Genomic DNA, 12,677 nt, shown 5'->3' on the forward strand with positions numbered 1-12,677 from the left:
CGTGGCCACTTAGAACGCGTAGACTGGGCTTCTTCGCGTCCGCCCAGGTGTCGCCCGGTTAGGGGCTGAGCAGGGCTGCGAAGTTTCTGCGAAGAAGCACGATGAGCTGAGAGACCCTCGGAGTTGAGATGGTGCGGCGGGTCCCGGTGGGGCCTCCCTGGTCTTGACTTTAAGTACTAGGCCAGTGCCCTCCTCTCGGCAGGGGGCCTCCGCTGGGCCCAGCCCACCCGGGCCCCGCCCCCTCCATTCACCCTGGCTTCTCAAGCAGCAAATCCTCTTACTCCTCCTCCAGGAAGCGCACCTCGACTTTCTACACCGGCCGGTGCGTGTTCTCTGGGCTACGCCCTGGCCGGCGGACCCCGCCGCCCTCCCGACTCGGCGGCGTCGGGTTTGCTGGCAAAGCCCTTCACGGTTTCGCTCCTGGTCTCGTTGAGTCCTCGGCTCTGTCTTTGGTCAAGGTCTTGACTTGCAGCTTTTTTGCTTCCCAAGATGGCCCCGCCGCCCGGTTTTCTTTGCCAGACACGAGGGAGCTCAGCCCTGGGACGCGCCTTCTCCGGCGCCTGGTCCCTCTTGAGTAGTATGTGGGGGAGGTAGGATGCGCGCGCGTGCTTGTGTAGGGAGGCAGTGGTGCGCGCGGCCAGGCAAATCCAACCCTTCCCATGAACTCTTGGTCTGACCTTCCGCGGCTTCTCAGCAAATGATTCTACAGCTCTCGGCCCCGGACTGACCCAGGAGCTCTCCCCACAACGAAGTGCTAATCCCCATCCCCTCCACACTGGCTGTCAGCCCGAGGAAGAGCTGCGATTTCCCCTTCTCACCTCCTGCTGGCACGGAGTTCGGCCTCTGTCCTCCAGACGTTGCAAGCAGAAGGTGACCCCACCTCTACCAGGGGGCTGCCCTGTGGCCCCCAAGGGTTTCTGGTGCGCTGGGGAAGCCTCATGCATGGATTGGGTGAGGCTGACCTGGTTTCCCCTCCCAGCGAGGTTGAGAGCATTAGGAGCAAAGCTATGAGGTTGCTGCCCTTGGCCGATGAAGGCTAGGGGTCAGGATGGCCCTAGGCACCCTGCTCCCTACTACTGAAGATGCTCAGACCGTGACTGGCTTGGGGCTGGGCCACATGCTTCTCTGGTTGTGGTGAGTAGCCTAGGCAGAGACTCGAGATCGTCTCTGCTCTGGGGTACCTTCTCCACACAGCCATGGGACTTTCTCAATTTGCCCTTTAGCTATACTCCAGCCCATGGCACAGACTCCCGCAGCCCCAGGAGTAGGGGATGGAGCTTTGAGGGGGGCTGAGGGCAGGCAGGCTGTCAGGGAGGAGAGCTCCATGTGGGAGGTGCAGGGGCTGGACCCCTGAAAAGCCACTTGTTTTGCCCAGCCCCTCTCATCTCGGAATGCCTAGGCTTCTACATCGACCTCTCCTTTTCACCAGCTGCTCCCAAACATCTGGACCTTCCAACCCAGCTGTTCCAGGAGGCAAACCTAGAATGGAGGGGCCACCTCTCATCCCCTCCTGCAGCCTCCTCCCTCATCTGAGGCCTCACCACTGAGATCACTGAGGAAATAGGAGCCTCCGGTCAAGATCTCCCTCAGGGGCCTATGGACCAGACTCTCACAGAAACTGACACAGACCCCTTCTGACCCCTTCTCTACCACAGCCTCCCGGGCTCGGCCCTTGTGGTTTCCATTCCCCCGGTTGTCCTGGAGAGCGCCGCTGGCTCCCCCACACCCCTGCTGCAGAGCAAGAAGCTGTTTCCTTTAGTCTTCCCAGCGGCCACCTGTCCACTGTGGATCTGAGGCTGAGATGCCTCAGGTCTCCCCCCTCTCCTCTCTCCTCACGTCCAGACCTCTGTGCCCCGTTGGGTCCTCACACAGGTAGTTTAGGGACTCGGACATAAACACACACATTCCTTCTCATTCCCATCCTCGAGGTCTCAGACTTTACTGGGCTGTGGTCACAACCTTGAGTTCTGAGTTCCACAAGGCGCTTAATGGCTTTCTGAAGTATTTTCAACTGAGTTTTCTCCTTTAGCCGCTATAGTTTTTTTTAAATTTAGTTTTGGCTGCGCTGGGTCTTGCTGTGCCGGTGTTTCTCTAGTTGTAGAGAGTGGGGGGCTGCTCTGTGGCTGTGGTGCACAGGCTTCTCATTGTGGTGACTTCTCGTTGCGGAGCACAGGCTCTACAGTGCGTGGACTTCAGTAGTCGTGGCACTTGGGCTTACTTGCTCCGTGGCATGTGGGATCTTCTCAGATCAGGGATTGAACCCATGTCTCCTGCATTGGCAGGCAGATTCTTTACCACTGAGTCACTAGGTAATCCCTTCTCTCCTCACCTCCTCGGACCTAGGAGTGTTGGCCGGCTCTGGATCTTCCCCTGGATCCATGATGCCTGTTACTGAGCTCCTGGCTTGAACATGACGTAGCATACTTACTCTGTCCCCAACCTGGATGGCAAACTGGGGATTCAAATAAACTTCAGGCAAAATAGAGCTCCCGGGAGTCTCCCCGACTCATCCACAGATCCATGAGTAAGTTAGGTTTACCTTCAAAATAGAGCTCAGTTCTGCCATTTGCACATCATCCTTCATCTGGCCCTCTGACTTGCCCCCACCCACCATCCATTCTCGGCCTCCAGTGGCTTCTAGTGCCATTTTGGAAACAAATAAAAGCAAACACTCTACTATGGCCCAGGCGGGCAGGGGTGTGGGTTAGGGAGTGCTGTGCAAGCTGGCGCCTGCCTGTTTCCCATCTCATCCCAGACTCCTGCTCTCAGTTCAGTTCAGTCGCTTGGTCGTGTTTGACTCTTTGCGACCCCACCCCCCATGGACTGCAGCACACCAGGCTTCCCTGTCCATCACCAGGTCCTGGGGCTTGCTCAAACTCATGTCCATCGAGTCAGTGATGCCATCCAACCATCTCATCCTCTGTCATCCCCTTCTCCTCTCAGGAGGGCACTGTTCCAGCCAAGTGACTGCCAATAATTCCTCCAACACAACTGGCCCCTACCTGCCTCCAGGCCTGGAGAGTCTAAGTGTCTGGGAGATGTGTCGTGTCCACAGCTCTTATCATGGTTCAGTTCCTCCTTCAGCTCACATCATCTAAAGTTCATTCCTGTTTCCTTCCACCACAGATCCTTATGACACCTAACTGTAGCAAACGCTTCTTTATTCTTCTTACTTTGCTGCCTGGTCCATCTTCCAGATTAGACGGTGATCTCCTTGAGAGCAGTTGGATGGTAATCTTTCATCAGCAAAACACTGGTATGGTAGATGCTCAATAAATACATGACATATTGAACACATGACCAACACCTGGATCCATATACAGTTCCTGGAAATTTTCAAGCCATGAAGCCCCCAGATGACCTCTTTAGCCTTCATCCTCTATTCCCACTCACATTTTCCAGCCAGATATTCCTGACTCCCTCTGCCTCCTTCCTGTAACTTGGACTCCTTAGATGTCACCAAGTCCTTGTTTTTCTACTTCCAGTCTGCCCTGTCCCACCACCCTCACCTTCCTTGAACCCTTGGCAAGCATGGCTTCCCACATCTAGAGCCTCAGGCTTTCCCTGGAGTCACAAGCCTCTTGGGGCTTCTTGCTGCCCAGGGCACAGGCAGCTTTGACCAGCATTCCCAGCCCCTCACAGCCCTTCTCTCAGCTGTGGCTGTACTATCTCCTCCCTGCTCCTGGGAGGAGAGACGCTGCTCCCACACTAACCCTCCAGTGGAGCTGGCGGGGCTGAGGGGGAGACCAGGGCCTCCCTGCTCTCCTGGGGGCCTCTCCAGGCCCCTGGGTGGGTGAGAGGAAGACCCTCGGTGCTCAAATAACATAGCTTGATGCCTTTTTTCCTCTACTGAGGGAGTTGCCATCTACCTCAGGAAGATCCAAGTTCCTCTAAGGGCAGCCAGGAAGGCAAGGAGCTCTGTGGAGGGCCAGAAGAAGCTGTTCCTCTCAGGACAACATTCCTCTGTGCCCTTGCCACCCCGTCCCCCATACTCGAGAGTCAGAATCTAGTGCCCTTCAGCAGGCTGTTGAGCAGGAAGGTTCCAGAGCTGCCCCATTGCCTTCATGCCTTCTGACCTTGGTTCTAGTTCTGCAGCCCAGCTTCTCAGCCAAGAAACCCCTGGCAGACAGATACCACTTCTCCTCCTCCTTCTCCAGGGTATCCCTACAGGGGTCCAGGAATCTGTATTCCCAGCAGAGCTGGGCCCCGAATTCCCCACTCTCATCTATCCTCAGGCCCCACTTCATTTGGACCCTGTCACCAGCCACCTAAGTCCTTCCAGCTGATGAGTCCAGGTGGCCTGTCACCCTCCTGGCCATCACTGCCCTCCTTAGCCTTTATGTGTACTCCACATCCTCCTTATCCATGGTTTTCATTCTCTTTGACCCCGTGTCAAGCAGCTGCCCAACGTTCTGCTTCAAGCTCATCATTCAGGGCTGACACTGCCTGTGGCACCACTTCGGCTGCCTTTCAAGTGACCTACGGCTCCTGGTAGGAAGCGCCTCTAAGGAAGCTGGATGGACAGAAGTGAGTGGGGAAGGCACAGGACAAAACCCTTGGGCAAGATGTCCAGCCTCTTTGTGTCTCTGACCCTTTTTACCTATAAAAGAGGTTGAAATTGAATCTTTTTAAAATTAATTTTTATTGGAGTATGGTTGACTTACAATGTTTAGTTTCTGCTGTACAGCAAAGTGAATCAGTTTTATGTATATATAGACCCACTCTTTTTCAGGTTCTCTTCCTATTACAGGTCATTACAGAGTATTTGTGCTTAGTCATGTCCGACTCTCTGCAATCCCATGACTGAAGCCTGCCGGGCTCCCCTAGCCATGGGATTTCCCAGGCAAGAATACTGGCGTGCATTTCCTTCTCTAGGGGAATCTTCCCTACCCAGGGATCAAATCCACGTCTCCTGAATTGGCAGGCAGATACTTTACTACTGAGCCACTTTGGAAGCCCAGATTTTTATTAGTTATCTAGAAACTGCATCTTTTTAGTAGAAAATTCCATGAATTTTTGGTTATCAAACCATCTTTTCTCTTCCTGTTGTCTTTATTTTGCTATTATTACATTCACCCAGGCATGAAATTTCAGAGTAAAGATGTAAAGGTCTTAAAAATTTGAAGCTATGAAGGAAAAAAGTTAAACTTCTTTACTGGTATGGGGAAAACAGTAGTAATGGTAGGATGTAAATACAGTTAACTTTATTTGGTTAGCTTTTTTTTTCAGATTTATTATTATTTATCAGTTTGACATAAAATTTGTTGACCTTGATACGATTTTTTAACTTAGTCATTTTGGCTCATCAGTTTAGCCATGTATAAGTCCTGGGCAAAACAGGAATAATTTGTGGATAAACAAATTTATTTTTTCTTCAGATTTTTGGAGAATGAAACAAAAGTTTTGGAGTTGTTTCAGAAAGTTGGGTTTTTTTCCACTTTGGCTTTTTCCACTTCTACCTTAAGATCATCCCCTTGGCTCTTGTCTCATTAGTCATTTCATTTGTCAACCGTTCCTTCAGAATCACTCTCTAGTTGGTCTACTTCTTACCCCACCAATGAGTCGCATTACAGTCTACACGATCTTTCTTTTTTCTTTTTTTTGGTTGAATCATTTCCCTGGCCAGGAATTGAGCCTGGGCCATGGCAGTGGAAGTGCACAATCCTGTCTTTTATTTAGGGGGAAAAAAAAGTATCAAACAGGTTCCCTTGGAATACTGATGTCCCTGGGTATCCAGAGGCAGTAGAGAGCCTTTTCTCCATTTTCAAGGGGTGCAAATATCTTAGTGAATAGATGTTTTCAAATGTCTTTTAGTTTTAAAAAACATTGTAAACGTCAATACTTTTCATCAAAAGTCACTACTACCAATCACCACCACAGCAACAAACAACTGTTTGCTATCACTTGTACTAGAAAAGACTAGCAGAAAGCAAAAAATTTTAAATCAAATGGGTATCTGATTTTAACAGAAAAGCTCAGAAATAGCCTGCAGCTGGATGTGCAGTGCTGATCCAGGGGAGCAAACCCTTCTTTGGGGAATCCAGCTCCCAAATGATGTTGGGGGCCCTCATACATGTGCAGTGACCCTTGGCCAGGTCCATCTGACTCCTGACCACTGTGACTGATTCAGGGATGAAAATATGACCCCAGATTTTGGGGTTGCCTCTGGAGGAGGAGGTTGGGTCTTGCCTTAGGGTGTTGAGCCTTTTAGTGGCATAAAGGAAGCTTACTGCCAGCAGAGAAATCACTCAAGATGGAAAGAGGACTCTGATGACGTGAGACAGGCTGAACTTGAAGCTGGTACTACCCTGGACTCCTCATAGAGCAACCAAGCCATTCCATCATGAACTGGCACGAGGGTCATAGTGAGATTTTCTTTGGGCTGTTCCCTAGATTGTATGAGATTATATGATAGAAATGAACACATCAGCATTCCTCTGTGCTCCTGAGAGTGATTTGATTTCAGCAGCTTCACCTTCTGCTCCAATCACTTTCTACATGTCTGTCCCACCATGACGTCCTGATTCTGGGACTCTGGCTTGGTCAAGCATGCCCCTAGGGTTCAGTTCAGTAGCCACCTTCGTCCCAGCTGTGGAGCCCTGGTGGGAAGGGCCCCCTTCTCCATCCTCGGACATCTGAGTCCTCCTGGTCCTCAAAAGATCATCCAGCCCTGGAGCTGTTCACCGTTTACTGTCTGCCTCTCCTCGACAGTTCTCTGGGGGTATTCCCCACACCCTGGTGGTTTCTGGGAAGTGCAAGCACAGAAGCTCCATCCATCAAGGTTCAAGCCCTGTAGGATGGGGCATAGGGGAAAGAGGTGGGTGTGTTGGGAGGCTCTGGGTAAGCAGGTTGTGAGGAGGGTGATAACCATACTGTGGCTAAGACCCCTCCCCCAATTCTCTTCATCCCTCGCAAGCAGTTTTGCCTTTGGTTTGTACATGACTGATTGATCACATCAAGCCTCCAAACCCAAGACCACCTTCCCAATCTTAATTTGAGGGAGGCTGTGGTGGAGCCTGTACCCCTCCCCTTGAGCCAGTGCCCAAATCCTCCCAGTGGGACACTGCCTTTGTCCAGAGGCCTCTGCGTTGAAGGTGATATAGGAAGCAGGGTCTCTGTGGACGTTGGTGGTGACCCCTCCTAGCCAGCCCTTTTCCCCCCGAAATGATGGAAGCCCCTTATCCCAGCCTGGGTAGATACAGGATGTAAGCAGGGCCCCAGGCCACAGTGGCAGGAAGCACGCCACCGTCTTGCCTTTCCCTAAAAGCTCCGGGGGCTCTGCCGACCTCTCCCTTGGACCATGTGGTTCCAAGGCCCGCCTGACCGAGGGTGCGCCAGGAGGGGTGCTCAGATCTAACAGGGCAAGGGCAGTGACTCTGCCCCCTGGGCCAACTACTGTACCCTTCATGCCTTGCTCATTGCCCATTATTAAAGTGGGACCATGTGGCCTCCTCGTGGGGTTATGGCCAGAATTAAACCGAGCTACCAGCCTGTGAAGCAATGGTTCTTAATGCAGCCTGGTGCAGGCCAGGTGCCCTGACGGTCAAGACAAGCCCGAGGGCAGCAGATGTGGTTTCTTAGGGTGAGGTGGGAGAACTTATTTCTGGGGCCCCAGGACCCCTGTACCCACAAGCTGGCTTCCCGAGCTCCTCCTTGGGATCTGGAACGCTCAGAGAGTACCCACCCGAGGCCAAGGTGGCCTCTTATGAATTGTATTCACGGCAGCAGCAGCTCAGAGCTCTGGGAAGGGGAGTCAAGTCCCCAGGACCCCTCCTGCAATAGCCCCAACAAAGCGGCGTTCCCAGGGAAGCTGCAGGGAGGTCTCCAATCCCAGGCCACCTCTTCAATCCCCAAGAACATTTTGAGACTATAGCAACAGGCAAGTACTGGAGGCCCTGCTTGTTCAGTGACAGTTTATTGGTCCTTAGCATTACATCTCAGTTAACAAGGTAAATTCACATACACAACTGCAAGTAAAAACATGAAAATAATATAAAAATAAATTGAAAGCTACTCTTATATATTTACTGAAGTAGTGTAATAAATACTATAATAAGCAAAAAGCTTCAATCACACAATTGTTTCACTGAAGTTACAGTAGTGTTTGTAAATAGTTTTAAAATTTAAGTTACAAATATTAAAGCACTGAAAAACTAGTATAAAAGTCAATTTTGGCACGTAAGTGAGCTCTTCTGTCATTAGTATTTGACAACCTGGGACAATGAGGAAGCCATTTCTCACCTACTTTTTGAGGTACAACTATCCATCTAGGTCAGCAACATGGCTGGAATACTTAATAGCTTATAGTCTAACTTTTCCCTTTTGAGAAGCCTGAAGAGCAAACCCAGAGCTTATTACTGTGCAAAAGTTTTCAAAATCCTAATAGAATTTAGGAGGGTACTTTTTGTGACCCACAGGGCCTAGTGTCTAGGCCTCAGGTCAGAGCCCCCAGGGCTCTGTGGGGCCAATGCCACTCCTTGCCAGTGGCCCCTTCCTAGGGTGATCCCTTTTCTCCAATATCTGCCTCCTCTTTCCAATCAAAAAAAGAGAAAAATCCCACATCAAAATGTAAAATAACCTATAACTTCAGCGACTTCAACATTATCACACTCACTCGGGGTGATATAAAACTGAAGCTGCTAATAGGAAAGTTGGCAAAAAGCATTAAGCTCCTGGAGAACTTTGCCTGTCCCTGGGAACCTGATGTCTCTGCTGGATCCCTGGTATCCACTTCTAAGGTCAAAATTTCAAACACAGTGTCAAGGCCCTTCCTCTAGAGACAGCCTAAGATACCACACCTCCACCTGGAGTGCCCAGAGGCATCAAGTGGATATTAACTTCACATTAAAAATCCAGAGGCCCCAAAGGTTCCAGAACGAGCAGTGTGGGGAGGAAGCATCCTCCCAGTCTCAGTTCTCAAGGAGCTCACACAGCGCACCACAGAGTGCCTCTTCACCAGGGCACAGCCAGTGTGCCCCAAGGAATGCCCTTTCGCCAGTGTGCCCTTCACACTCCCAAGCAGGCTGAGGAGGGTCTATGGAAGCCTCAGCCAGTTTTGCCTTTTTGGCTTTGAAACTTAACGTTTTGACTTTTTTCAATCACAGTTTCATATTCAAGTTGAGGTAATCACAGTTTCCCCTCTAACAGGAGAGGAATTGGGACAGTGGGGCAAGTTGGTGAGAGAGCATTTCTATGGACAAAGGTCAGAAACCAAGATCACCAGGAGGTATAGCCCCACACAGTGTTTAAGACCCACTTTTACGGGTGGGCTTCGGACCCCTCTTTAAAAACTCTTTTGTGTAGCAGCCAGGAAATGGCTCAAGCTCCAAGAAAGAGAGCATTCATTTAAATGTTCACAGCAATCTACCTGAGGCAGATGGCCTATTGTTCCCCACCTCCAACCTCCCCACCCTCCTCCCCCCACAAGGCTGCTCAAGTTTGAGTTTTTAAAAAGAGCTCCGTAGAGCTAAAGGAAGCTACAGTAACTCATTGCTTATCTCATCAATTGCACTTAAGATCTTGGTTATTGATTCTGAAGCAGAGGAAGGCCTACTGTGGACCCCAGCCTCTGGCTCCTAGGCTGGGGCTCCACATGTGGGCTTTTGTCACCAGCTGCTTTGGAGCTGGGACTGGAGCACATGGGTCTTTTCAGAAGCCTTTCTTCATGCAAGAGTTCCTATTAAATGGTATTTGGAGTATTGTTCATTTGGCTTCAAATGCAAATTTTTTTCTAACATTAAGTACATTTTACTAGCAAGGCCTTAACAACTGCTTTACTACTTGCATGCAGGGCTCTGTGTGACAGGTCACATGTGCTCCATCGTTTTTCTCTCTGTGCCAGGGCCTTTTCTAAAAAAATCCCTCTACATTACTTAAAACTTTGCTGGTTTTGCCTATGTGCTCCTTTCTAAGGCATGCAAAAAAAAAAAAGTGAAATTCAGAAATCATTTACAATCTAGGCAGCTGAGGCGCTGAAGTCCTAACAGACATCACATAAGTGACCTCTCTCTTCCCTGTACTAATTCTGGAGGTCAGGCATGGGATACACTTGAAATTCCCCTCTGCTTTTTAGTCCAGCTGGAAAAAAGCAACTAGAAGGAATTCTAACTTTGATATTGGAAGGCTCTGAAATTCCTGGTTCTCAGGAGCCAAACTAGTCCAAGGCCAGCAATGATGCTTAGGGACATGAGTTGCCTAAAGGTTGGGCTGAAAACCAGGCTTTCCCTGGCAAGACTGAGGGGAGGTATGGGTGCCAAAGACTGAATGCCCTTCAAGTGAAAATGTCCCTAAGTGATCAGGACCCTGGGCCTAAGACTATGCAGTTGAAGGACACTGCCCTTAACAGTGAGGCAAGACACTGCCAGCAAGGGCTGAGCAGCAGTTTTTCTCATCCCAGAATTATTAGGCAAACCAGACTGATGACATGAGCGGAGCTCAAAACCAATCCCAATGTGGGCTGCTTGTGTCAATTCAAAAGCCACACTTTTGGAAAGCAACAAGTCTTTCTCCTCAGTTTAGTCCATAAGGGAAATTCCCTCATTTTAGAAGAAACTACTGATCTCAGTCCAAGCTGCTGGCTCTGATGGCTGGGATTGGCCAGGGCTTGTGCTGTGTCCTCCCTGTCAACAGGGACTGAACCTTCAATGGAAGGGGCCGAACCAGGGAGGCAGGCATTCCACTGCGGAGAAAGGCTCTCCTGGGGCAGTGTCTGAAGCCTGAGGCCTGTGGTGGTCCAGGCCCCACAGCCACGACCACAGTTGGGGCAGCCAGGATTCTTTGTGTATCAATGGCTACTCTGTGCAATCCAAATGCTTCTCCCCATCCTCACACAGTGCTGCAACAGCCCAAAGAAAATACTGTTATCGGAGACCCAGAGGTCCTGGACTGCCAGCTGCAAACAAAGGGAAGCGTCTGTCTGCTCATCCTCCATGAGGACCCCCCACCCTCACCCCGCTGCCAAATCAGTGGTGCAGGTGATGCTCTTCAGCGCTGTATAGAGAATAAAGACAACATGCACTCAAGCAGCACACAAAGGCCAAGGAGAACAAAGACAGCCCTCTAGGGAGAGGCCTTTGGAAGAGCTGAAGTTAAGACTTCTTGTTTTTCAACGTCCATCTCTGAGGTCTTCTTCCTCTAGGGCTTCTGCTCAAAGAGGTCGTGATACTCCTGCTGTTCCAGCTCACGGTTGTACTTCTCAATTTCCCGGTTGGCTTCTTCCACGTAGTCATTCATGAACTGGTCCATGACTGGCACCTCATTAAGGAAGAAAGCCCTGAGCCTGGGGGCCAAGGGAGCTGCCCAGGCCAGAGGAATCTGTACAGGCTGAGTGAGCGCTCAGCCTGTACAGAAGGGACCTGACTGGCTTTTTCAATATACTGGCAGCACCACAACTACAAAGACTGTGACAATGTGACAGAGGCTGACACAGGGCCCTTCCTAGCTCCTAGGAATGAGCCCTTCAGCTTTCACTAGAACACAGCAGCACCCTGTCCACCTTTTTCACAGATTAACTATTGTAATCAGGCCGAGTCACCAGCTTATAAATTATGACTCCCTGATGACCACAGGATGTTACCACAGCTGCATTTAAATTACAACCCACAGAGTAACCTCAGCCATCACTGAATGAAAGAGAAATGTAATTTTAATGACTGTAAAAGGACAAAATGAAAAGTCAGTCTCTGTGGCTTGCTGTGTATTCCCGAACCCACCCTGCACCAAAGCCTGGGCTGTGATGGCTCTAGCAGACACCCTCTTTACAGCTAGGCTTTCACACCCCCGCAGCCTCTCTGCATCAGATTCCAAGGATACGTGGGTGAAAATCAGTCTTGTCACCAAAGAAGTTGACAAACTGGGTGCCATTATAAAAGTAGCCTGCAGGTAGGGGATCCAGGTGGCGTTTCACCTGTAGGAAAAGAGTCCTGTTAGAATTAAGCCGACCATTTCCTATAACTCACTCATTCATTAAAAACAAAAATAGGGACGTCCCTGGCAGTCCAGTGGTTAAGACTCTCCGCTGCCACTGGGGGGTACAGGTTCGATCCCTGGTTGAGGAAAGATCTCACATGCCACAGGGCAAACTAAGCCGATACATCACAATGAGAAGCTTGTGCACCTCAACAAAAAGCCCATGAGACCCAGTGAAGCCAAAAATAGATATGCCAGGGAATTAACACTATCACACCATCCCCACAGCTGCCATCAAACAATGAATGAAGGTTCTCCCACCTCTCAGGGAGGAACTCTGGAATTCCTAATGGGATTAAGCCCCAGATGCCCACAGTGGTACTGGTTTGATAATACACCCTTCTCTTCTCTCTCTTACTTTCCCACTTTCCTATTGGTAGCTTACAGAATCACTTCCCAAATAAACTACCCTCACTCAAATCCTTGTTTAAGGTCTACATCTGGGGAAACAACACTGCCTGCCTTCTGAAGTGCCCTCAGTCTCCTCACCAGGAACATGCAGAGTTGCCCAGGCATTGGAATTAAGAGGTCTTTCTCAAGTCCACAGCAGGGGCACCTGGAGGTCCAGAGTCCTGCCCGCCTGCCCATCACTGGGACTGGTGACACAGCTCATGTAGACACCTGGACTCTCTGGTCCTTTTGGCCTTTGCCCCCAAGCCCATCAGGAAAAGGCTTCAGTGCAGATGCAGACTGAGGCAGAGCCTGGGAGT

The 12,677-nt window shown here is 50.3% G+C and overlaps 1 protein-coding gene across 3 annotated transcripts in view; it reads right to left on the minus strand.

The window, feature by feature from the left end:
- Positions 1–7,896: 7,896 nt before the first annotated feature.
- Positions 7,897–12,677, minus strand: part of DNAAF9 (dynein axonemal assembly factor 9) — a 169,920-nt gene continuing 165,139 nt past the window's right edge. Inside the window, exons 36-37 of one of the 3 annotated variants that reach the window (XM_040247852.1) lie at positions 11,812–11,905; positions 7,897–11,246 (exon numbers count right to left, since the gene is read on the minus strand). In XM_040247852.1, the coding sequence (XP_040103786.1) occupies positions 11,134–11,246; positions 11,812–11,905 (207 nt within the window). In that variant the 3' untranslated portion in view covers positions 7,897–11,133. The remainder of the gene's footprint in view (positions 11,247–11,811; positions 11,906–12,677) is intronic. The other 2 variants (XM_040247853.1, XR_005722339.1) reach the window with 2 other exon arrangements.

The sequence above is a fragment of the Oryx dammah genome, unplaced genomic scaffold (assembly GCF_014754425.2).
Source record: "Oryx dammah isolate SB20612 unplaced genomic scaffold, SCBI_Odam_1.1 HiC_scaffold_10, whole genome shotgun sequence".
NCBI classification, from domain to species: Eukaryota; Metazoa; Chordata; class Mammalia; order Artiodactyla; family Bovidae; genus Oryx; species Oryx dammah.